Raw genomic sequence first — 27919 nt, 5'->3', positions numbered from 1 at the left:
AAAAGGCAAAATAGTGGATAGTATTTTATGAAAATTATTTCTACTAAAATGGGTTTTTCTAAAGTCCATTAAAAAGTTTATAGACTGTGAAATTTTCCAAATTGAATAATTAATAAACTAATAAGTTATTTTAATGAAAGTAGACATTTTTGTAAGCAGAAAAACCTGTGCTACAAAACTATGGTACTGAGTTTTGAGAAAAATCTGTACGTAAGATTTGCACTTTCAAGAACATGTGAACCTTTGTTGAGAAAACTTGTAGCAGAGCATGAATGCAAGCAAGAAACATTAGTTAAGAAGAAACAATACATTAGATACATTTTACGATAACATGTGTGTATGCACTCATTGTATAGATCAAGCCAAAGACATTCATTACCAGAAATGAATAAGTAGCAAACAAATCAAAAATAACAAAATATAGAATTGCAGTTCCTTCACTCTACCTCAGTTCTATACAACGTTAATCTGCAACTTTACACATTCCCAATCACTGTGACAATTTTTGGAATTTTAGTTTGTACAATAATTACATAAAAATGTCAGGTAACTGATCATCTATAGTACTATAATGGTACTTAAAATCTATAATCCTTTTTAAATACAAGTCTCTAACAAACTCATACTTAAATAATTCAGAAATTTTAGGTCATAAAGCAGCTTCTCAAATAAAAAATATTCTACAACACAAGTTGCAAATGATACAAATTTTGCTTCTGTAGAATAGAGTGATACAGTACTTTGGTTTTTAGTTCCCCAAATTACAGTATTACCAACACCTTTATAGCATAATCTGATGTTGATTTTCTGTCTGACCTATTGTTCCAATTAGCATCAACATAAACTACTACACTTTCACTGTTTCCTCCTTTTTACAATGTATGCCATAGTTTACTGCGGCTTTTATATAATGGAGTATTCTCTTTAAACATCCCCAATGTGATTCCTTTGGAGCTCATTGGTAATGACTGAAATAATTAACATCATAACTTAATGCGGGTTGTGTTGTTTGAGTTACATAATGAAAACATCCTATTAATTCTCTGTGAGACACTTTGTCATGCAGTCTCTTATCATCTACATCTACCTACATCTACATCTACATTTATACTCCGCAAGCCACCCAACAGTGTGTGGCAGAGGGCACTTTATGTGCCACTGTCATTACCTCCCTTTACTGTTCCAGTCGCATGTGGTTCACGGGAAGAACAACTGCTGGAAAGCCTCCATGCGCGCTCAAATCTCTCTAATTTTACATTCCTGATCTCCTCAGGAGGTATAAGTAAAGGGAAGAAATATATTCGATACCTGATCCAGAAACGCACCCTCTCAAAACCTGGACAGCAAGCTACATTGCGATGCAGCATCCTGAGCTTCTATTCCTTGAGTGTTACTTGGCTGTGTTAGTTTATGTTAAACCTCTTCAACAGGTTTTTCTAAGTTTTTAGCCTCAGAATTATTCCATTCTTCCTCTTATCTTTCTTGATTCTCAAGAACAGCCTCAACTTGACCCAATCTTTCATTTTATTTATTTCATAAAGTCAGTTTGACTTCTTCAGTTTCCATCTTATGACTTCCTTGAACGACAATGTCATCTACATATGAATAACTTAGTTGTAAACAATTGTAAGGGCAAACCAAGTTATTGCATGTAAAGTACTGTAGGTGATGTGCTTCATTCATAATAGATTGTGTCTATTTTGAGATCATTGACACAGCTTTTCTGTTTGATATGGATTTTTCCCTAGTTAAAGGTTTTGTGAATAAGTCTTCCAACTGTTTATCAGAATAAACAAAATAAATTTCAATCTCATTATTTTGAACATGTTCACGTATGTAATGGTATTTAATGTCAATGAGCATGGTTTGGTTGTGATGTTCTGTGATTTTAATCAGGCAAATACCACTTTGATTGTCAATGTGGAGTGTTGTTAGTTTGTCTAACTTAAAACCAAGTTCACTGAGAAAACTATGCAACCAAGCAACTTCAGTAGCAGTATCTGAAGCTGCTATGTATTCAGGCGCTGTTGTTGATCTGCTTAAACATTTCTACTGACATGAACACCATGTCACAGGCCCACCTGCTAAGAAGCTCATGTAACCTGTTGTTAAACGACAAGTGTCACAGTCACCAGCAAAGCCTGCGTCCGAGTAGACCACCAGTCCAGTAGAGTCAGCTTCGAACCTTATGGTCAAGTCTCTGGTCCCCTGTAGGTACTTCATAATCCTTTAATCAGCATGCCAATGATTGAGACCCAGATTATGTAAAAACCTACTAACCATGCTCACAGCGAACATGATGTCTGGCCGTGAGACAGTTGCTGCAAACATTAAGCTGCTGACTGCCTCCTGATGAAGTTTGCTTCCCATCTCCTTTACCTCATGTTGGTTTGCAGGAGACTGCCCACTCTGCAACATGGTTCCAACATCAAAAGGAGTTGAGTTCAGTTTTGAATCGTCCATATTGAACTTCTGAAGTAAACAATTGATGTAGAAGGGCTTTGTTCAATTTCTAATCCGCAGAAGTATTTTTCATTGCCTACAGTAATTTCAAACATTAATCCCAGTGCTGTAAATACATTTTCCAGTATTTTTGGAGACTTACAAATAAGCAAGCCATGATCCATATAAAATGCTATTTAAACATCTGTGACATCTGTTGAAGCATGGAAAATTTGAGCCTTCTACAACAAAAACTTTTGGTTGCTCCATATAAACTTCTTCTTTCAAATCCCCATTCAGGTATGCAATGTTAACAGCAAACTGCCTAATTTCTAGATCTTGTGAAGGTTCTATGGCTAATAAAACTCTGATTGAATAATATCAGACCACAGGAGAGAATGTCTCTTCATAACCAATTCCTTCTCATTTTTAATAAACTTTTGCACATAATCTAGCTTTAAAGTGGTCAATTTTTCCTTCAGAGATCTGCTTCACACTATAGCCCCACTTAAACACCCAAGTGCCTTGCAGTTGTGTGGTAATGATACTGGATCCTAAGTTTTTTTCTTCTTCAAGGATGTTGTATCCTGTTCCACTGCTTCTTTCTGTTTTGATGAGTCTTTTGATGCCATTGCTTCTTCAAAAGTTTGAAGTTCATACATAATGGCAGGACAAGCTATATCTTGGTCCTGAAAATGGGCAGGTGGTCACAGATTAGACCAATCTCTCAGATTCAACATTTGATTTTTTTTCATTTGTTCACCAGTATCATCTTCTTCAGATTCCTTGTTCACCAATATCATCCTCTTCTGATTACTCTTGAACATCTTCTGCAGCATGATCTCCCAGGTAAAATTCAGTATATCTTTGTTCTATGTGTAAGCTATAGGTTTGTTCTTCATTGAAAGAGACAATGCAGGAGATTGTACTTTTCTTTGATCAGGATTGTAGAGGCAATAATGGTTACTATACCCATAATAACAACCATGATCAATTTCTTTGATTTACTATCCCATTTTTATCTAAATATATCAGGAACATGTATGTATGCTGCTGATCCAAACTTCATAATGTGTCCTAAAGTAGGAGGTTATCCAAGTCATTTTTCATGTGGTGAAACACTGTCATTTCCTTTATGTGGTCGGCAATTTAAGATATATGCAGCACAATTTACTGCCTCTGCCTACAGTTCGTGAGACAAATCAGTACTTAGTAACACAGTGTGTGCTCACTCAGCAATGGACATGTTTTCTTTTTCAATTCGGCCATTCTGCTGTGGTGTACAGGGAGTTGTTTTCTCATGTATTGTACCACTTTGCTTATAATCTTCAAATTGCTTATTTATGAATTTGGTTCCATTGTCACTTCTCAGAACTTTAATTTTGTTTCCAGTTTGTCTTTCAATCAATCTCTGAAATTTCAAAAACATGCTTACTTTTAAGAAAATACATGAACCTCTATAAGTGCAATCATACTGGAAAACTATATACAAATTTTGCACCTCCAAGAGATGGTTTTCTCATCCATCCACTGTAATCTACCTGAATAACTTCGCTAGGAACTTTTGATCTTGATTCCAAATTCGAATTACAATATTTCATTTTCATCTTGCCATACTGACATGGTTCACAATGAAGATTTTCAACTTTCTTCATATTGAAACGAGGTACTAAGTTCAGGTCAGCCATATTCTCGAGACTACTGAAATGAATGTGCCCAAGTCTTTCATGCCAGATCATGTTGGAATTCAGGGAAACAGGATTTGCCTGTAGTACATATTGACATTTAAGCAACATTTGATAACACTGATTGTCCATCTTAATTCCTGCTGCAATTAGACCTGAACTGAGAGCTTCCATTCTCTTGTCATCAAGAATAACTTTCATTCCTTTTTTGTGACTGCTCCCACTGAAGATAAATTTTTCTTTAGCTTTACAATATAAAGTGGAGACTCTGAGTCACAAATAGGCACAACAAAAAGACTCTCACAATTATTACAATTCTTGTATTCCATCCTGGATTTTCCGTTGCCTGATTTCTTTAGCTTAGGAATTTATAATGTATTTTCCAAAGTGCGAGATTGCCATTTAGCCTCAACTAATGACAATACTTCAGCTAATCCAGCCCATTTTGCTTTGACAATTGTGTTATCTCCAATTTGAACAAATGAGTCATCTGACTGAATTGGCGTAAATGTGTTGAACCACTCTTTGTGTGATGTCATATGTGTTTTGACGCAGCGCTGTCAGCTAACCAAATGTTTTTGCATCCTGGAGCAAAAACATACACATGTTCTGCACTCAAAGCTTGGTGCTCAGACATGTCAGTTTTTGTATTAAGTTTTGCTAAAAGTTTTCTGCACTCAGATTTAAAATGTCCCTTTTTGTGACAGTTATAACATTCAATGTCTTTTCTGCTGACCACATTAGATGCACTGTTGTCACTGGTATTTGAATCAAACTTGTGTGTTTTGTCCACATTAACTTCTGTGAAGGCAGTTGAGTTTTCATCACATTGTAAAAGTTTTTGCTCTTCTTTCAATAACCTTAAAGTCAAATAATCGAACATTTGTTGATCTTCAGCACACGAGTCTGATGCAGTTGAAAAAATTGCAGACTTTGCTAGCAGATTTCCCAAAATTGTAGCCATTTTGTCAACTTCTGTAACAGGTTTGCCAAAATCAGCTAATGCTTGTTCCGAGGACTCACTTGACTGATGTGTTGTGCAATTATGTCTGTGGCGTCATTCTGTAACCAAAAAATGTCTGCATCAATGCCATTTTACTAACTGCAGATCACTGTCCATGAATAGTCTTTAGTCTGTCCCACATTTCCACTGCATTTGTGCACATCATAACAGATAGCAATTGGTCAAATTCCATTGCAGTAGATAGAATGAGCATCACCTTCACATTTAAGTTGTCCCAAACAGTTTGACTCTCACCAGCTCCATTTGGCCTTGGTTTGCCAGTGATGATATTGAGCACTTTTTCAGTATGAAAAATAATTTGCAACTTATATTTCCACAGTTGGAAATTTTTACTGTCAAATTTCTGGATGCTGTACATTTTCAAATTATCCTCCTTCATGTAGGCTGAATGTAAGTCAAACTTATAACACTCAGTTCAAAACAAAAATGAAGGTTTTCCACAATAGACGAGCAAAATACAATGGTTCCAGAACTTGAACATCATGTTCACATGAATAAAACTACGATCAAAAGCAATGAATTCACAGAACAGAAACTGATACTATATGTATGTGTTTGCCTGGGTCCATAATCTGATGTCTTTAATAATGTTTGGCAGAAAATGAAAGAGTGATATACAGTAAACTGGAGTAAAAATAACTTATTGCTCCTTTCTCTTCTGTAACCAAAAGTTACATCATAACCATAACAACAAAGCAAAAAACAAAGCTGTAATTTTATAATGTCATGGAATATGGATGCACACAGAATGAATATAAATATGTGTCATACTTACAGCATGAAAACGGAAAATGAAGCCACTAAAAAATTATTCAAAACAAAAAGCTCACTGCTGTCGAAATAGTTCCATGATAAACTGAAAACTGCAACTCTGTAATTTCAGATTCTCACTAGTGGCAACTTTGTTAGGATATGTGGAGGTGAATGTTAAAATGCAGTTTCCAATAATAATGAGGTGTATGGTGTTTGTGCTAGGAAAATGCTTTTTAAAGATGATTTGTACAAATTAAAGGATGATGTGGATAGCTAAAACTCAAATAAAGATCCTGATTGTTCCTAATTGGGTATTATAAAAGGGAATAGCTCTTTGAGCAAATATCCAGTGTTAAGCTGTGTACTGTTTGAGTGTTAAGCTGTTTCCCTTGCCATTGTTTACGCTACAGCATGACAGTAGAGATATGAAAGGCCATCCTTAACATTGTTTAACTGATATAGTAATGTGTCAACAAAATTAATTTTATGTTGTGCTGAATATGTTGAAGTTGTTATACTTCATTACTGCAAAAATTAATATATAAATCTTTGTATCATAAACTGAAACAATTCAAAAATTTTAAATTTATATTTTTGAGAGGTTTCCCAGTAATGTACAATTAACTTGCCCAGCAAGTAAACAATGATAAGTCAATGGTAACTCATATTGGGTGCAATCAGTTTGCAGGTAAACAATGTTATGTACATCATGATGTACACTCCTGGAAATGGAAAAAAGAACACATTGACACCGGTGTGTCAGACCCACCATACTTGCTCCGGACACTGCAAGAGGGCTGTACAAGCAATGATCACACGCACGGCACAGCGGACACACCAGGAACCACGGTGTTGGCCGTCAAATGGCGCTAGCTGCGCAGCATTTGTGCACCACTGCCGTCAGTGTCAGCCAGTTTGCCGTGGCATACGGAGCTCCATCGCAGTCTTTAACAATGGTAGCATGCCGCGACAGCGTGGACGTGAACCGTATGTGCAGTTGACGGACTTTGAGCAAGGGCATATAGTGGCCATGCGGGAGGCATGGTGGACGTACCGCCGAATTGCTCAACACGTGGGGCGTGAGGTCTCCACAGTACATCGATGTTGTCGCCAGTGGTCGGCGGAAGGTGCACGTGCCCGTCGACCTGGGACCGGATGGCAGCGACGCACGGATGCACGCCAAGACCGTAGGATCCTACGCAGTTCCGTAGGGGACCGCACCGCCACTTCCCAGCAAATTAGGGAAACTGTTGCTCCCCGGGGTATCGGCGAGGATCATTTGCAACCGTCTCCATGAAGCTGGGCTACGGTCCCGCACACCGTTAGGCTATCTTCCGCTCACACCCCAACATCATGCAGCCCACCTCCAGTGGTGTCGCGACAGGCGTGAATGGAGGGACGAATGGAGACGTGTCGTCTTCAGCGATGAGAGTCGCTTCTGCCTTGGTGCCAATGATGGTCGTATGCGTGTTTGGTGCCGTGCAGGTGAGCGCCACAATCAGGACTGCATACGACCGAGGCACACAGGGCCAACACCCGGCATCATGGTGTGGGGAGCGATCTCCTACACTGGCTGTACACCTCTGGTGATCGTCGAGGGGACACTGAATAGTGCACAGTACTTTCCAACCATCATCGAACCCGTTGTTCTACCATTCCTAGACCGGCAAGGGAACTTGCTGTTCCAACAGGACAATGCACGTCCGCATGTATCCCGTGCCACCCAATGTGCTCTAGAAGGTGTAAGTCAACTACCCTGGCCAGCAAGATCTCCGGATCTGCCCCCCATTGAGCATGTTTGGGACTGGATGAAGCGTCGTCTCACACGGTCTGCATGTCCAACACGAACGCTGGTCCAACTGAGGCCAAGGTGGAAATGGCATGGCAAGCCATTCCACAGGACTACATCCAGGATCTCTACGATCGTCTCCATGGGAGAATAGCAGCCTGCATTGCTGCAAAAGGTGGATATACACTGTACTGGTGCCGACATTGTGCATGCTCTGTTGCCTGTGTCTATGTGCCTGTGGTTCTGTCAGTGTGATCATGTGATGTATCTGACCCCAGGAATGTGTCAATAAAGTTTCCCCTTCCTGGGACAATGAATTCACAGTGTTCTTATTTCAATTTCCAGGAGTGTATTTTTAAGAACATAATTTTGGATAAAATTTATCATTTTAAAAATATGTTGTTACTCTATAAATATTTGAAAACAATGATGAATCTGAATAAAAAATCATAGTGGATATACTGAAATATCATATTTATGAGATTTTAGTGAAACCTGACAGTGCAATTTCTCGAAACTTCCAACGAGGCCCTTACCAATGTTTAAAGCCAAAGTTTTTAGTTAGTTAGTTAGTTAGTTAGCTTCATGTCGCATGGATCATTTTGCACAATAAAGTGTAATGGTGTGGAATGAGTCATTTTACATTACAAATTAATTTGGGAATACGGATACACGTTCAACATTTATAAGTTCTCTCTCTCTTCTCTCTCTCTCTCTCTCTCTCTCTCTCTCTCTCTCTCTCTCTCTCTCTCTCTCTCTCTCTTTAAACATAAAAATGTGAGTTAGTAATTCCTACAAATTACAATAATAGACATTCTTCTACAGAATAGGAGGAGTTGTTACAGAGACACTTCTTCAGTTTGTTTTCACATTTTACTTTCCTGTGTGTCAGACATTTTATATCATAGGATAAGCAATCAGAATGCAGCGTTGTGCATCCCTTTTTGTGCTAAAGAGAACCTTAATGTGAAGTAATGAATGTCATTTTTCCTTCTGGTACTGTAATTATGTACATCATTGTTCCTTCTAAACTGGAGTGGATTATTCACAGTAAACTTCATGAGGGTCAAAATATATTGTGAAGCAGTAGTCAGAATGACCAAACCCTTAAACAGATGTCTACAAGATGACTGTGGGTGAGCACCAGATACTGTGCATTATCCAATTTAAACATGGCCACCTAAGAATTTTGGATTTTTCACTCTATTTATTATTTCCTGGATATGGTGTGTCTTTTTCAAAATTGAGGGTGAGACCATTTGCAGAAAACCAATCAGTGACATGTTAAGAAAATTGTTTACCATTTCTTCTGTTTCTGTATGAATTTCTGAACAGATTAAGATACTAGTGTCATGTGCAAATAGAATTAATTCTGCTTGTTGTATATTTGACAAAAGATCATTTACATATATGGGGATGATTTATATCCAATGAGAATTATGTCTCCTCACTATATTGGTTGAATTATTGATTACAACATTCTGCATTCTTTTGGTTAGACATGACATTATCCAGATTAGATTAGATTAGATTAGTTTTTTGTTCCATAGATCCATGTTGAGGAGATCCTCATGGATGTGGAACATGTCACCATTTTTTTAAAGCTGAAATAACAATAATAATGGTATACATATATACAACACATCATTTGTTTCTATTAAAAAATTTGTCAATGGAGTAGAAGGAGTTGGCCACTAGTAAGTCTTTCAGGCTCCTTTTAAACTGATCTTTGTTTGTAACTAAATTTTTTTATGTTTGCTGGCAAATTATTGAAGATGAGTGTTCCTGAGTACTGGACCCCTTTTTGAACTAAAGTAAGTGCTTTTAAGTCCTTGTGCAGATCATTTTTGTTCCTGGTATTGTATGTATGAACTGAGCTGTTTGTTGGAAAAAGAGATATAGTATTTAGGACAAATTTCATTAAGGAGTAAATATACTGAGAGGCAGTAGTTAGTATATCCAGTTCTTTGAAGAGGTTTCTACAAGACATCAGTGAGTCTACTTCACAAATAATACGTATTACACACTTTTGGACTCTGAAAACTTTCGCTTGACTTGAAGAGTTGTTTACCTATACCATCAAACACATAAAACTTCAAATTTTGTAGGAGAATACTGTAATTCACACATTCAAATGCCTTAGAGAGGTCCTAGAAAATGCCAACCAGCACTATCTTCTTATTTAATGCTTGTAAAATTTGGTGAGTGAACATGTAAATGGTATTCTCAGTAGAGCACTACTTTTGAAATCCAAACTGTGATTTGCTGAAGATGTTGTTACTAAGGAAAGCTATTATTCTAGAGTATATCACCTTCTCAAAACTTTTGGAAAGTGGTATCAGCAGTGAAACAGATCAGTAGTTACTGACATCTCTATTATCGACTTTCATAATGAGAGCTTTAACAACGGCATATTGCAGTCTCTCTGAAAAAAACTATGAATTAGTTATGCATTACATATTTTGAATAAGACTGGGCTTATTGTTTGGAAACAAATCCTTAGTATTCTATTGGAAACCCCATCAAAACCAGATAGCTTTTATTTTTGAGAGAATGTATAATCTTCATAATTTCAGAAAGAGAAATTGGTGATACATTCATGTGATTGAATTTTATGGGAGTTACTTTTTGACATACTGCTATGATTTTTCTCTTGAACTGTTTGTCCCTAAGCTTTCTACTATACTTAAGAAATGACTTATCATTTATAGTCCTTCCATTCAGTTGACTAGTGATGTTATCCTCTTCTATGGCCAGTTGTCCTGTCTCTTGTCTTGCTACGTTCCATATAGCCTAAAGTCTGTTGTTGGAATTACTGATTTCTGACACTGTGTGTATGTTCCTTAATTTTTTAATAACCTTTCTTAATAATTTTGAATAGTTTTTTATGTGCAACTACTGCAAAATCTACCTGTTCTTGCCAACAGATACAATTCCCTTTTCCTTTCATAAAACAATTTAATCTGTTTAGCAATCCATGGTATTTTTACATGAGTGTTTAACATCCTGTTTGATTAGCTTATGCAGAAAGTTATTTTTGGGGAATGACACGAATTTATCATGGAAATGATGACTGTATAGCATTGATGGCCCAGAGTTCCCACCAGGGGAAGCTCAGCCGTTGAGCTGCAAGGTTTGTTAGTTGATGCAACATGAGCAACCTGCATGCTGGTGATGATAAAATGATGATGAAGACAACACAGCACCCATTCCTTGAATGGAAAATTCACCAATTTGGCTGAGAATAGAACCTGTGCCCAATGCACGGCTGTCAGATGAGCAGATTACTCAGCTGGGAGGGTGGATGGAGTAGATCAAATTTTATGATAACATTTTGTTCATTATAAATTTCATTCTAGGCCATTTTATGTACACTGTTTATAAAAATGTTAGTACTGAAGTCATTAACTATTCTAACTGCTTTCCACTGAGGAGTATCCATATTGTAAGGCACTTTATTATTTATTCTAACTAATTGCACATAGTGTTCAGAGAGCTTATTTGTTCCTTGCTAGACAATTATTTTCTTATTTTGTGCTTCACCATAAAGGATTCTGTGTCAGCAGGTGGCATGCAGCCATTAGGGCTCATGACATTACACTGCTCTACAAAGTCAGTTTGGCTCATTACAGGGCATGGGAAAAATAAGCATTAGATGTCCTCACATGGGTTGTGATAGTGCAGATATTTTCAGGTAAATAGGAATAACTAAGGGATTTAGAATTCTAGGTGCCATTTGAGTGTTCATGGCTGTGACACAAAAAATTTTTTTAGTCGTTGCCTTCAAAAGTTAAGTAGTTGTGGATGGAGGTACAATTAGTCAGGAAGACTCTCATCAGATAATCACTATTGTTTGTGATAAAAGTGGTGGATCCTTTGTCTGCAGTGATTACAATCAAATCAGGATATCTTTGGAGACTTAACAACAAAGTAAGTGCATTATATATTGCAAATGTTAAGATATTTCAAATGTCTGTCACGTTTATATGCCTCTTTGGAGTATTTTTGCTGATTTAATTAACTCTTTAGTTTGGCTTCAAGTTTTTGACAATGTGCTTTTATCTGAGAATGACTACATATTTATATTACTGGGAGTGGAATACAGTATCATATGCTTACGTAACTCGTGGGTACTTTTGCACTCACAGATGAACTTCTCCAGTTCCCTTATCATACAAAATGCAGTAAAACTATCACCCTAAAACACAATCAACAGCAAGTAAAAATTAGTTGCCAATCAGATGATAAACAAGACTTGTAAATCATCATTCTTTAGTTGCCATTAAGAATTTGTACATTGCTCACATATGAAGCGGACATCATAACTGACAGGTATGCTTTTTGAGAGTTATGAACATGATGCATAAATAAATTATCATTCCCATAGGAAATGATAGTTCCACTTTCAATAGTTTAAATACAGAAATAGAGAAGTACTTATTATTCTATGGTTGTATGAAAGTTGAAAGATGAATTTTGTCATGTTTCACAAAAATTGTAGAAGTTCATACACAAGAACAAAGGATAAAATATTTTTGTACCCTCCAACCATGAAATGTTAGATGCCTTATTTTGTACAATAAACAACTATAGGAGTAGGAGAGTTTGGAGAGAAGTGTGGAGGTAGGGGAAGAAGTGATGCCATTCACTTTACAATCGTGGGGGGGGGGGGGGGGGGGGGGGGAGGAGCAGTATGCAGGGAGCAATCCTTAGCTCCCTTATACGTAATAACCATTATACATAGGACATTTAGTGCATTGTATCAAGCACCTAGCAAAGTACACTACACTGAGAAAAGCAAGCTTTCTTTTTTGAGATGGATTAAATACAGAATGTGTAGTGGACTACAAACCATTTCATCATTCATTTTAGCACAAATTTAATACCCACTGAGAGTTAAAACATAGCATTTACCCATCAAAGGCCATCCATCTAGAAGTGCCACTTCTGGGACAGGAAAGTGCACTGGCCCCAGATCAAATCCGTGTGGTGAATTAATGATGAGGGTTCTTGTGGTGGCCAGCTGGTATGCAGTTTTTCGGCAGTTTCCCACATCCTACTAGATGAATGCTGGGCTGGTACCTGAGTCCTGCCTTTGTTACACAATTCACAAACATTTAGAAATTGTTGACCCATTTTTTCATGAATAAAACTACATATAGATAGTTGAGGTGCACATATTCCATCCCAGCAGGTGATAGGGTGGTGACTAGAAGCTCTGAGCACCCCTTAAATTAACCATTCCAGATCCGTTAGTAACCATACCAACTCTTCACTGACGCACAAAAAAATCACAATATATTTAAAAAGAAACGGGCATATATTAATATTTGTTAGAATGGATCACTCCAAAGAGAAAACATATTTTTTTATAAATATATGTTACTTTCTCAATAATTTCCAAAATACAGCTATTTGAAATACGTGGCATTTATTACGTTGATGATTTAAGTGTGTCTGTTGTTTGCAGGTTTCTCAATGATTGTTTATGATATTGGTGAAACCTCAAAGTTTACAATAATAAAATGCAAACAAAACAATTATATGTTGTTAGCTTTTATTTATTTTATTTATTTATTTATTTATTGTCCCCTGAATCAAAACTGTACTTGACATGCACATGGTGATGCACAAACATACATTTGATGTTGGACATTGTGGTAATTTGCTGACATGAAGTAATATGGCAAAAGTTTACACAAACATGAGCTTACTTACAATTTTATGAGAAGTTATGGACACACAAATTACATACTCAGTAACACATTTGTATTTTAGTGCTATATTCTTCTAACACATATACACAACAGTACCTGGTTGGATATTCTTTCTGCACTTAATTTGCTTAGTAGCAGATGATACAGATGCATTAATGTTTTACTCTTAACAAAATTCTTTCCTGCAATTTGTTTCTTTTTTTTCCACCCATGTGGAGCAGAAATTCACTTGCACTGTAGAAACAATGGTCAAATAGGAATGATTTTAATTTTTTATTAAATACAGTCAAGGACTTAACTGTTTTTTATTTCTGATGGCAGGCTATTGTATATTTTAATGCCTTTATTGAAGGGAGAGTTTTTAAAGGCAGAGGTGCACATTTCTTTAACATGGAATTCCATTTTCTGTATAGTACCATAGTAATGGACATTTACATTTTTATTAAATTTTGTAATATTACCTTTTACAAATTTGCATAGTTGTAGTATATACAGGCTGCTGAGGGGTAGGATGAGCAACTTTAGGAAGAGAGGTCTGCAGCTATCAGTCAGCTTTGCCTTGTTCATTATTCTTATAGTTCTCTTTTGGGTGAGGAGAATGTTTGGTCTATGTGTAGAGTCTCCCCAGAACATGATATCATACTGCATTACACTGTAGAATTGTGCATAGTAGGCTGTGTAAACAGTTTTTGGGCTTGTGCAGTATGCAAGGATTTGAAGGCATAGCACACTTGGTTTAGCTTACTATTAGTATTATTAATGTGTGTTTGCCATTTTAGATTATCATGAATCCATAGGCCTAGAAATCTTGTTTCTGTATTTGGGGTTATTTGGGAACCATGTAGTTTCATATCAGGCATAATTTTATTTGATCTTAAGTGGAAGTTGAGGTAAGTGGTTTTCTTTGTGTTAACTATGAGCTTGTTTTTCTCAAACCATTCACCAAGTTCATCTGTATTTCCATTTTTGCTTGTTATGAGGATACTGGTATCGTCTGCGAACAGTGTACTGGTGCTGGCATTGATGTTTGACGTAGGTCGTTTATGTACGCAAGGACGAGCACTGGTCCAAGTATTGAGCCTTGGGGCACACCTTGTGTAATATTGCAATAGTCAGAGGAGTATGTTTCGATATGTCCTTGGTTGTTATGTTTTATTGACCCTTTTTGTTTCCTATTTGTCCAGTATGAGCTGAACCAGTTTAGTGGGGTGCCTCTGATGCCATATGACTCCAGTTTCTTGAGAGGAATCTTGTGGTCTATGACATCAAATGCCTTGGACAGATATAGGAAGATCCCAACGGTTTTTTTGTTTTTTGTCTAGAGCATCTAGGGTGGAATGTAAATACTCATATATGGCAGTTGCCATGATTTGTTTTTTTTCTGAAACTGTGCTGGGCATCAGATAGTATCTGGTTCTTATCAAGAAAATTTATTAGTCTTTGGTGAACTAGTCTTTCCAGAAGTTTACCCAACACAGCTAACAGCCATATGGGTCTGTAATTTTCTGCATTGAGTTTTTCACCTTTCTTAAAGACTGGGATGACTTTAGCCACTTTCATGCATTTTGGAAATGTACTCGTCATCAACGATGAGTTGTACACATTTGAGAGTGGGAGAGCTATTTTGTTTATGCAGTTTTTGATGATAAAATCTGGGATGTTATCGATTCCAGATGATAATTTATTCTTGAGATACTTTGCACTTAGTACAATTTCTTCAGGAGTATTTTTTCTTCAGGAGTAGTCCAGAAGAATATAAATTTTACAGAAGTTGTTATTTTGTTTTGTCTGTTGGGTGTGGGCTTGTTGAAGCTTTGTAACAGATTTTTAACAATATTTTCATTGTAATTGTTGAAGATATTTGCAATTTCTTCTGGATTAGTAACTCTGGTGTTGTTGTGGATCAGGATAGTGTTTTCATGTCTACGTGGCTGTTGATTTGTTTCGTTCCTTATAATGTTCCACACTGCCTTGGTTTTGTTTGAGGATGTTGCCACATTGTTGCTGTTTGCTTTGCCAGTACTATGACTTTTTTAAGGATTTTGACATATTGTTTGATGTATCTTTCTTCAGATAGGGTGGGGATGGTGTTGTTATTTTTTAGATACTTCAACAGATCTCTCTTCCTTCTGCAGGAAATCTTTATACCAGTTGTTATCCATGGCTCCTTATTGGGTTCTTTTTATGTGGTATGTTTGAGTTTAAGAGGAAAGGCAGTACTGAAGTGATATAGAAATGTGTTTAGAAATGATTCCATTTTGTTGTCTGTATCGTCTGCTTCATATACTTTGTTCCATGTTTCTGCAGCTAAGGAATCATTGAAGATTTTCATGTTTTCATTGCTGTAGTTTCTTACTTTAGTTGTGTATTTGTTGTTGCAGTCTAAGGGGAGAACATTTGAAAGGTATAGGACTTGGCCACAGTGATCACTATAGCCTGTGTCCAGAGGTTCGTCTCTGTAGTAGGGACAGTTTACAAATATCTGGTCAAGTGTGGTTTTGGTGTTGTTTTTGCACCTTGTGGGGACTTTTACTGTGGGATTCAGACTGAATGAGTTAGTGAGATTCCATAGGGATCCTTTCATACGCCCTGTAGACTGGAAATCAACATTGAAACCACCACATAAAATTAGTACGTTTTTGTTTTGATGAAGTTTGTTTAAGAGTATGTCAAGGTTTTTTAGGAAGAAACATACATTGCCTGTTGGAGAATGATAGATACATGTTATGATTATATTTGCTTCTAGAATTTCGATTACAGCTGCCTCAAAATTGTTTTCTTTATTTAAAAGTGGTCAAGCTGGTCAAAACATATAATTTACAGAATTTTTTGTAAATATGGCAGCACCTCCACCTTTCTGTCTTTTCCTTCAGTAGTGGGAAGCTAATGAGTAACCAGGTATGCTAACTGAACTAAATTGGTCTGGTTTCAGCCAATGTTCTGTAATGCAAATGACATTTACATATTGTAGGTCTGTTGTGAATAGGAGTTCGATTTCTGCAAGCTTGTTGGTTATTAACTGCACATTTTGGTGGTATATGGAGAAGTTGTATGTATGTGGACACTGATGGCTCTTTTTTGTTGCCTCTGCAGAGGTAGGGGACTTGGCCATAAAAAAATTTCTAGATTTAACATCCAACCCTCATTGGTGTAACCTGTATGGTTTAGGTCTACACTGGTTTTGTCTTTGGGCTCAAGGTTTTTTACAGTTATGTTTTGTTCCTCAAATCTAAGAGGTATTATAGGATGGCTTTGACATTTCTCTTGCTCTACAGGTTGTGTTATTTTATTTGCAATTTCTCTCCTGCCAAGGTTGTTCGTAGAGTTTTCTGTGAAATTTGCTAGCTTCAATTACGGTGACATTTGCGAGTTTTGAATAGAGTTTATAGATTTGTGAGTTTGTGTTTGTTACATCTGTGTTTACACACAACCTGTTTGGAAGGTCATGTCTAAATGGTATGTCAACTAGGAACACTTTCTTTGATGAAATGCACAGTAGTTTGTTTCTTAGTGTTTTTAGTAGATTCTGGCTGTTGTTGCAGGTGATGTCATTTGTTCCTGCTGCAATTACAACAATGTCAGAGGTGCATGTTTTTGGGGAGTTTTGATCAATGTTTTTTAGGGCATTTCTTTGATGAAATGCACAGTAGTTTGTTTCTTAGTGTTTTTAGTAGATTCTGGCTGTTGTTGCAGGTGATGTCATTTGTTCCTGCTGCAATTACAACAATGTCAGAGGTGCATGTTTTTGGGGAGTTTTGATCAATGTTTTTTAGGGCAACATTTGCATTTCCTTGGGGATAGACATAACCAAAACTTTGAATGTGGTCATCTTCATTTAGAAATTTAGATATATTGTGCACTTGGCTGTCACTCAAGATGATTTCCTTAAGCTTTTGTTCACTCATTTTTTGTTTTTCATGGAATTTCGTAACCTTTCCATTTTGTTTTGGGGATCATTGTTGGGTAAACATGGGTTTGAAAGTTGTGTTCGCATCGTTTTCTGATGTATGATTGTCTTACCTGATATTAGACCTGGTTGCTCTTTACCTTTTGATCTGCTGTTGCTACATAGGCCTACATCATTACTGGAGCGATTGATTGTAGCACTAAAATCACATTCCCTATTTCCAATACACGAGTATTTTGTTGATCACTATCCACTGTAGCAATTTTCTTCTTTTGTTCTTCATGTTCCGAGCATGCCACAGCCAGTTCTTTCCTTAAAGCACCATTTTTCCCTTCCTGGGATGCCAACAGAAGCTTGAGATTGCTCACTGTTATGTACTCGGCAGACAGTTTCTCATTCAGTATTTTGAGTTTGTTCAAAAGACCCATGGGTTCAGAGTGTATTGCAACTAGTTCTTCTTTTAATGCCTTAATTTCCTTTTCTTGAAGGGTCATGGAGACTTTTAAATTGTTTTCTGCTAAACGTTCAACACATATACTTGTAAGCACCTTAAAGAAACATATAGACAATATCTCTCCTTCACAAAGCATATTCTTTCTACAGAAATTGTAAAATGCACTGAAATTGCTAGTAAAATTCTTGAATATCATTTGTAAAGGGTAGTAACTATAAAAGTGACTATTTAATTTACTATCATCAGCATCATTCCTGAACATTTCAGATAGGTGGATCTCAGAATACATTGAGGCTATTTTGTATTATGGTTTCCTTTCAGATTGGTAGTTGCTAGTGTATCTCAATATGTGCCAGTTTGCTACTTATGTATCATGTGTGTGTTGAAGAAAATAGTTAATATTGAGGTCTTCAATATTACTGTTAAGTTCTATTTTGGTCACGCACACTGAATTAATGATGATTCCCTGATTGGAATGAAGGATACTATATTGGTAGCACAAGTTCATGTATAAGTTTAGTTCTAATAACAACTGAAAGATTTTTCATGATTGCATGAATGTAACAGAAACAAAATCCATTAGTGTGATACTGATTCTGAGGGAAGTTTCATCCCGGGTGGCTCTATAGCGGCATCCATGAGGGCCACTCCATGTGAAGTACTGTAAAGCAGTGCAGAATCTGTGCAATGTAGAGTGGAGCATCAGGGCTCATCTCAGTGAGTTCCAATTGATGGGCTATGAATGTAGCCAGGTTCTGGCCTAGAACTGAGTGAGTGGTTGAATGCTACTGCTGGAGGCTGTGCTTGACCTTAAGTATTGGAGCTCTCCCAGGTGATGTGTGAGCTCCAACAAGATGGGAGGGGGGGGGGGGGCAAACCAGCTGCCACCCAATCCTGAGAACTCATCACCTGAGGTTGTGCAGTGGCTGTTACCAGCCATGGAATGGTGATGGAGTTCCTGGAGGCACTGGGAGATTGGGATTGACCATTCCAACATATGTACCAATTAGAGACACAATGTTGGCGGGTGCTGAAAAACCTGTGGGCAGTGATCATTGGCTGAGAGTGAAGAGGAAGCAGGTTGCAGTAGGGCAGATAGAGCATGTGAGGCATGCAGTGAGCACATAAGGAGACCATTAAGAGGGTATGAATGTAGGATGTAGGGATCAAATACAGTGGAAAAGTAGTTGGTGGATATGACGTGAACCAGGACACCAAAAGGAGCTGGCTAAGGTTCATTGCCATAATGGGCACAGGGGCACTGGAACAATGAGACTGAATGATAGCTGAGGGTGGCTGAAATGGTGTTACCATGGCATATAGTAGAGTGCTGGAACAATTGAACAGAGGAGGACCAGTGGGTGCTGGAATGCAGATTGCTGCAGTGCGCATAGGAGCAGGAAAAGAACCTGGCTGGAGTATGGTCAGGGGCAATGGAAGGCTCATCAGCACAGTTGCATAAGAGTGGCAGTCCAGCTGTCAAGTCATGATGCTGTGTGCAGAGAGGCAACTATGGCTTTTACGTCATAGATGCAGTGTCGGGTACAGCAGTAGTAAATGCAAGCAGGGTGCCAGAAGACATATTATGCTACTCTCAGGAAGGAGGACAGCCATGGCTGTATCCTCATGAGAAAGGCACAGGAGGGCAGAAGCAGGATTGAGATTGCAGCAAGAAGGGGCAGCAGATGGGTGGCCGGTGATGCTGGCTGCAGCGAGAACAGAGGTGTCAAAAGAGCCATTTGATGTGTCCTAGGCTATACCTTCATGAGGAAGGCTGGCCATGACTGCACCTTTGTGGGGAAATACTAGTGCTATGTGTAATCAGTGTATGGCAGGAATACTGTCAGTCCAATAGATCAGTTTAAACTGCCACTCTTTCAGTAACAGCAAGCTGTCAATCACCATCTGATGTCTTCTCCAGTGTCTTAGTAATCTTACTATCCTAGTGACATTGAGAAAATTGTGCTTCTGATGAAACTATTGTTATCAGTTATTTTCTTGCACTACCTACATGTATAGCTATCTAGATCATTATAAGGTGACATTTTCCTTTAAACTTGTGCTGTTGGTATTTTTTTTTTTTTTACCCTATTATAACAAACTCTGCTGATAATTCTAGGAAAAGGCTTACAGGTCTTTAGAGGGATAGAGATTATCTTTCAACATGCTGCACAGTGTGACCTAATACACTCCAGGCTATAGTTTTATCAAGACAGAATGTTGTCAGAAATCTGGTAGTAAACAAAGTTTATTTACAATTTACACTTGATGCAAGCAGTGGCTAGATCAGTTACTATACTAGAAACAGTAAAGCAGGGATACATTAGGATCTATTTTTCATCAGTTGGTTAAAATGCCATGATCTCATCAGTAAATCAAAGTTTAATGTCCAAGAACATATAATGATTTTCAAAAATGTGGCCGGTGTGTTTAAACTGAATGTGCTGGAGAAAATATTACATTCCTTTGTTACTATAATCCACAGTGGCTATGTAACACTCTAGAAACTTGAAAAGAGCAGACAAATACTCAAGACGATGGCACTTCAGCTACTTAAAAGTTGGCCTATGTAGAGAAATAATCCTGCCAGCACATTGATATTAGCCCTTAGATTATATATTTTTTTAATTATCTACTGAAAACAGATTTGAATTTACATTACAGGGGCCAAAGAGAAACTGCGCAGAAAAAGAGAAGCAAAACATGACAATCAACCATTGAACAATGAACTGAGAAAGGTATGTTGTGTTTTTCTTTCCAGTAATTTAAATAGAACTTATCCATTCATTATTAAGTTCATATTTCTGGAAAGTTGTGTGAAACTTAGGTTGTTTGATTTGGGAACTTTTGCACAAGTTGTATGTTTACATATAGTTTGCATACATTAAAATTGCATTAGAAGTTTCATTTTATTGTTTTAAGTTAACGAACACATGTAAGTAAGAGCAGAGTTCTCCACCTGAAGCACTAATCTGTAGGCCTAATTTTAGCAGCTCATAAGTAAAGGAAATTTGTATAGTGTAAAGTGTGTTAAGTGATTTAATTCTGTGTTTCAAGTGTGTAATCTGTGTTGCAGTTCATGATAAGTGTGGATGTTGCCTGTCAGTAATCAAGTGAGAGTGGCATCTGTAGAATGTGGGTTGGAGTTTCACCTCAGTGACTGTAGTGGGGAACTGAATGGGTAGCTCAGTGAGGCTCTCTCATGGAACTGTAGGCTCTGCAAGAAATACAAGAGCTTGCTAACCCAGAGGGAAAGCTGTGTGCCTTTCAGGCTGAGTGAAAACATGCAAAATTTGAGCTACGTGAGTTGAATAGACAAAAAGTGTGGATACAGGGTAAAGGTAACAAGCGACATCATCTGCATTTGAACTTACAGTATCAAATAAATTTGACTTGTTACCTGATGTAGGACAGGAAGAGCCTCATCAATCTGTAGGTCACAGTAGGGTACCACAGACTTATAGAAAAGAAATTCACCATAGATTGGTACCAAAAGAGGATTGGAAGAAAAAAGCCTTGGTGCTGGATAGTAGCGATGGGAGGGGTGTAGGACAGATGGTACAGGACAAATTACAAAGTGATAGGGGGCATAGGGAATTTGTGCAAAGATTTTGGCAAAGAGGATCAATCATGTTATTCTGATGGGTGGAGCGTGGAACAGCCTAGCTTATCACAGTAATTACAGCATTAAGGGTGATCTGGATGTAATAGGAATAGCAACTATGCACACAAATATGAGTATTGTGGGGGTCCTACAGCACCATGACCAACCCTGGGTTAGCTCTGACGTGAATCATGAGAATGGTGAGTTGAGCAGGCTGTTGCAGATTGAAATGAAATGTCATATGAGAAAAGTGCCTGTTGCTACAACTTGGAAGTTAGCAGGCTTGGTGGAGATGTTTGTTACTCAGAGATTTATTCTGCCTGACTACCATGGTGACTAAACCAAACATTGTGGTATGATTAAAAATAATTTTTATTGCTGTAGCAATGTGTCGGTGCCAATGGTTAGTCACTTGAGAGCAGGAATTCCAAAGAAATTACATTAATTAGGGCATGCTGTAGGGTAATTGCTACCTAATGTTTGTTATGTGTCATGAGCACCATGGACTAGGGCCTGTATACTTCACGAAGATATGTTGCCTTCAAAGATGGTCCTGCTCTTCCTCTATCAATGTAATCTCTTATACAAAGAAACAAATAAATAAAGCAATTCTATAAATAAAAGGGTTGAATGTAATTAAGAAAACAGATCTACCATAATAAGCGAAATGTAATTGAGAGGCATGTTGTCCTCTAATGAAACACGTTACATCTGCAAGGGTTTGTGAGATTACTGAAGAACAGGATGTCAGAAGTCACCAGAGACGACATATTGTACAAATCTATATAGACCTATACAGGTCAACTGAAGCATGGGATTTTTTTTCCAGTGCTAATGGTATTGGCTGAAAATTATCTCAGTAGTACCAGCAGCCGATAAGAAACATACAGCAGTAAAATTTGTACTTGAGTTTACCTATGTAGGTCAACTGTACAATAGGATGCTCATGTTAGTAAAGGAGAAAACTTGACATACGTAAAATTTGTATCTGATACTGCAGTTGACCTACATAGGTCAACTGAGGAATAGGATACTAGTTCTAGCACAGGCAAAAAATAGTGACTTACCTAATATTTGTATCCCAGGATACTACCTTCTTAGTTCAACTGAGATAAAGGCTGCCAGTGTTACACATGTCACTCTTCTCATCTTTACTAGCACTAGTATTCTATTCTTCTGGTGACCTATGTAGGTCATGTGAAGTATGGGATACAAATTTTTCATATATCAGTCTTTTTGCCTTTGACAGTACTAGTATTGACTGAAAATTATCGTAGTAATACTAGTGCTAGTGAAGGTAAAAAAAAAGCGACGACTGTAAAATTTGTATTCCTGGGTGCAGTTAACAAGTCTTCCATATTTATAGGAATAGATAAATCCACACCTACAAAAAAGAGGCCAAAAAGTAAAAATTGTCCTGAATGAAAAACAATTTTTCCAAAATATCTCAAACTCACTAAGAATGAAAATGAGTACTGAATGAACTGGAATGAACAAATGATTTAAATTAATACAAGTATCAAAAATCATACACAATGTGTAACCCTTCTTTTAAAAACACATTCATTTATTTCAGTTTACAATGATGATTCCTCACTGCAGAAGATAATTGATTTATTATCTATGGCTCAAAAATAAAGACATTAATATCTATGGGTAAACTATGATGTCATTGGTCAAAGTCAATGGGTTGTAACCCATTCTTCAGTTGACCCAAGATTCCTATAACAGTAGTACTTGGTGCATCCGAGAGCATATGAATGACACAGTACCAGGCTAACATCATCCATTCTGCACCATATGATGACACATTCATAGTTCATGTTCAAATTACTCTTCACTATGAATCAGGCCCTACTATGTAGATAAATTTGATATAAGTTAGCCACTTCTAGAACAGTATGTCTGGAACTGCATAGAATTTGGATACCAGTTTCACTCAGAGTAATTGTAAATAGTTCATTTCACACTGCCACTCAGGTCTGTTAATAATGAAACTACAATTTCACTCTCTCACCCACACATTCAAACATGAAACAATGAACAGTTTTTGATGTTGCTGAGCACCAGTCATACAATAATTTTTAATGAGCACACCACCATTTGATTGTATTGTTGTTTATGTAATTATGACCTATGTTTCAGCCTTTATGCCATTTTCGAGTGACTGAGTTTATTTCATTAACATATATTGCAGGACATCAAACTCAAAATTTGGCCATAAATTAAGAAAAATATTAGCTCCCCATGAATGGCCAGATTTAACATCATCATCTTGTAAAAAGATCAATAAATAATAGTAGGAGCATCTCATATTTAATAAAAACAGGTTTACTTTGGTATATAAAACATGATCACTTGTACTTGAGAGTGGAAGATGGGGATATAATATACAAAGCCTACACCAGAAGGGGGATGGGAAGATAGGCAGGATGAGCTTCTCACAGATAAAGGGAGGGAGAGGGGGGGGGGGGGGGTGTTCGCACCATCACTGGTGTTGGTAGAGGTATCTGTTTTCAGTTAGAATCAGGATTCAAGCATCCTGTTTTGAAAGAAGTCAAAATAATACAAGAGCCCCACAAAATTCTTAAGAATGCACAGGAAATTAAGATCAGCTTAATTTCATCAAAATATTAGAGGACCAAGTAATAAGGTAGAAAAGCTTGTCTCTTGTCTGTTTGGAAAATTTAGTGAGGTATGTAAAGATAGCCATCCTATGTCTACTGAGCACCACAAGGTCACAGGGTTAGGTAAGTTACATGTAAAAAGAGTACAGTCTAGCAGCTTACTCATGTAGAAGTAATATGGGAAAAGGAGGAGTTGTAACATATTTAAAACAGATCACAAGTTCAAAAACATTGAAACAAGTAAATTTTGTAGTGAACAGCTCGTGGAAGTGTGTGCTAGTGAATTAATATTGAAAGATACTTTTGTTCATTTTAATTATAACTGTATATAGATCCCCCCTGGAAAATTTTGAAATTTTTATTAGGAATCTGGATTCCTTATTGTGCTATCTGTCGGACAGCAGCAAGCACTTAATAGTCTGCGGTGACTTCAGTCTAGATTTTCCAAATGATTCTCACAGAAAGAATGATGTTGAAACCTTATTTGGAGCCTACAATTTTAATCAGTAACCAACTTTTCGGCACGGGTGTATAAAGACAGTTGGACCACAACTAATAATGGAATTACAATGAAATCCAAACCAATAGCTGTTTACAGGCGTTGATAAATACCAATGGGGACAGTTGAAAATGTGTGCCATGACCGGGACTCAAACCCAGGACCTCCTGCTTACATGGCAGACACTCTATCCGACTAAGCCACCGAGAACACAGAGGATAGTGCGACTGCAGGGACTTATCTCTGGCATGCTCCCCGTGAGACCCACACTTCCAACTTACTGTCCACACACTACAGATGTAGGGCCCCTGCCCACTATACTTATTACTCATGGCAGTCAATCTACTGATTCCCGTAAGGGTTTGAGCAATGTGAGTGCATCCGCACTGAAGAAGATCATTGGTTGATAAGCCTTATCTGTATGAAGATGGTCCAAAAGAACAGATACCATCTTCATATACCAACTAATAATGATTTCTATAGTGAAGCTCAAAGCAAGGAAATAACTATTTACCCAGTGACCAATGCTCTCTCGATTCATGACAGACAGTTAGTTGGGATAAATAATATGCTGCCCTGCAACATGAATACTCCTCAGTGGAAATCAATTATAATAATTATAATAATTAATGACTCCAGGACAAATGTTTTAAGATAGTTTACAAGAGATGACCTGGAATGAAATTTATAATGAACCAAATGCTAACAAAAAATTTAATCTATTCCATGATAAATTTGTATCATTAGTTGGAAACAGCTTTCCACATAAACTAATCAGACAGGACATTAAACAGCCATGTAAAAAAACCATGGGTCACTAAGAGGATTATAATACCTTGTGAAAGAAAAAGAGTGCTGGATTCATTGGCAAGAAAAGGTAGAAATCCTGCAGTAGTTGTAAACTCTGAAAACTACTCAGAATTACTAAAAAAGGTTATTATAAAATCAAGAAACATGCACATAATGTTGGAAATCAGTAATCCCAATAACAGACTTAAGGCTATATGGAAAGTAGGGATACAAGAGACAGGACAGTCATGCACAGAAATGCACTACTGAACTTAATGGACAGGCTTTAAATGGTGAGTCCTAGGTAGCAAACATATTTAATAATCATTTCTTAAATACAGTATAAACATAGGGAGAAACAGTTCAAGAGAATAATTACAGCAGTTTGTTGGAAAAGTAACTCTCATGAAATTCAATCACACCAATGTATCAGCAACTCCTCCTTCTGAAATTAAGAAAATTATGCAATATATCAAAAACAAAAGCCTGTCTGCTTTTGGTGGTTTTTCCAATAGAGTAATAAAGATTTGGCCTCATATAATATGCCTGGTCTTGTCTGAAATATATAGAGTGAGTAACCTAACACTACCACTGGAAACACCTTCCAAACCACAACAAACACTGAATAACCAGTTCCGCACTCCAAAAGTGAGGAGAGGAGCTGTTGTAATTGGTTAACCCAAACCAATGAGAAATGCACAGATGTTTGATTTTCAACGCATACTTATGCTTTTTTAAATGGAAACCTGCTATTATTTTTTGCACTACTGAAAATACAAACAAATATGTAGGTTGGAACATAAATAGTGGCAACACTGCTGTGGAGACACTATGCAATGGAATCTACTGTTATCGCTGATAGCACCTGTTGTTGTTGTTATGTTACCTCTGAGCAAATGGACTCACTCATCCCATGTCATCAGTGTGCACATAATCGAGGGAAACACAGTGACTTGTGAGCAAGCGGTCTAATGTAATAGTGTCACTTTTTTTTCGAAACAGTAACAACGGAGTTGGATCAAGATTGATTGTACCAGAGGTCATGCAGCACAACAGTGTCATCAAGGTTTTCTAGAGGTGTGTGGGGAATCGTCCTTGCCATACAGGACAGTGGCATATTTGGTAAAAGCCTTCAACGAAGGTCAGCAAACTGTGGCAGACAAGCGCGATCAGGTGTCCTAGTGTCTCTGAAGAAGAAGTGCATGCTGATGCCGTATTAGAGGACAGTGATCAACAACATATGCTTCATGAGCTCACTCACAAAACCAGATTAGCACATATGACTGTGCTTTACATCCTGAAGGAGTGCCTGGGCATGTGAAAAATTGCATCATGGTGGGTTCCGCATGACTTGATGGAAATACAGAAATGGATGTGTTATGATGCATTTGGAGTGCTATGAGCATGAAGGAGAGGCTTTCTTATGCCATATGGCAACACTGGATGAGACATGGTCCACATTGTACGAGCCAAAACTGAAATGCCAATCCAATGAATGTCGCCATTCTGGATCGCTGCAAAAGTCAAAAGTACATCAGAGCTCCAGTATGGTGAAAGTTATGGTGATTCTCATCTATGACTGTGATGGTATTATCCTAGTGCATTAAGTTCCTTCACTGTTCTTTTTTGGATCATCATCTGTGCCCAGCTTTGCGAAAGAAGCGGCAACACTTTCTGTGCAAGCCACCCATCATTTTGCTTGGCAACTCACCGGTGGATACAGCACAAGTTGTGACTGCTCTGTTTGGTTGATGGGACTGAGAAGTGCTGTACCATCCACCATACTCCCCAGACGTAAGTCCTTGTAACTTTGATTTGATTCCAAAGATGAAGGAACCACTTCATGGCATTTGCTTCAGAACTGTTGCAGAGGTTCAACAGGCATTAGACCACTCCAATCCCACCATCAACAGAACAGGCTCTGCTAACAGTATACTACGCCTTCCACATGACTGGCAACGGGTTCTACACAATGCTGGTGACTACTTTGAAGGACAGAAACAGGTGCAAACATGTAACTCTTTTGTGTTGGTTGTGAATAAATAGTTGCTACTATTTATGTTTAAAGTCTCGTACTCACCCATAATCGTCTTGCAGACATCTGTTTAAGGGAGTTGGGCATTCATACTACTGCTTTACAGTGCATATATTGTGTCATAAATTTGTTGGAAACAATCCACTACACTTCAAAAGAAATAATGATGTATGTAATTACAATACCAGTAGGAAAAATAACATTCATTACTCCACATTAAGGCTGTTTTTAGCACAAAAAGGGGTGCATAGTGCTGCAGTGAAAATTTTTGATCACTTACCAAGTGATATAAAATGTGACAGACACCAAAGCAAGATTTGTAAACAAACTGACAAGGTTTCTCCTTGACAACCCCTTCTATTTCTTAGGAGAATTTGTGTTATTGTAATGTGTAAAAGGTGGTGAGCAGGAATTAATAACTCATCTATGTGGTTTTTTTTTTTTTTAATGACAACCTTGTAAGTGCTTAGCAAATAGCCATCATTACAAATTAATTTGCAATTTTAATGTAAAGTGACATGTTCTGCATTATTAGGATTTATCATGCAAAATGATCCATGGAACATGAAACTAGTTAACTGACAATGTTATTGT

General features: G+C 37.5%; 1 protein-coding gene across 1 annotated transcript in view; it reads left to right on the top strand.

Annotated features, from left to right (window-relative positions):
- The window catches only part of LOC126278850 (uncharacterized), a 445668-nt gene that overhangs the window by 256460 nt on the left and 161289 nt on the right, over positions 1-27919 (top strand). Inside the window, exon 23 of the mRNA XM_049979125.1 lies at positions 20436-20509. Coding sequence (XP_049835082.1) covers positions 20436-20509 — 74 coding nt within the window. The remainder of the gene's footprint in view (positions 1-20435; positions 20510-27919) is intronic.

The sequence above is a fragment of the Schistocerca gregaria genome, chromosome 6, assembly GCF_023897955.1.
Source record: "Schistocerca gregaria isolate iqSchGreg1 chromosome 6, iqSchGreg1.2, whole genome shotgun sequence".
Taxonomy (NCBI): domain Eukaryota; kingdom Metazoa; phylum Arthropoda; class Insecta; order Orthoptera; family Acrididae; genus Schistocerca; species Schistocerca gregaria.
This window is presented reverse-complemented; position numbering and strand designations above follow the sequence as displayed.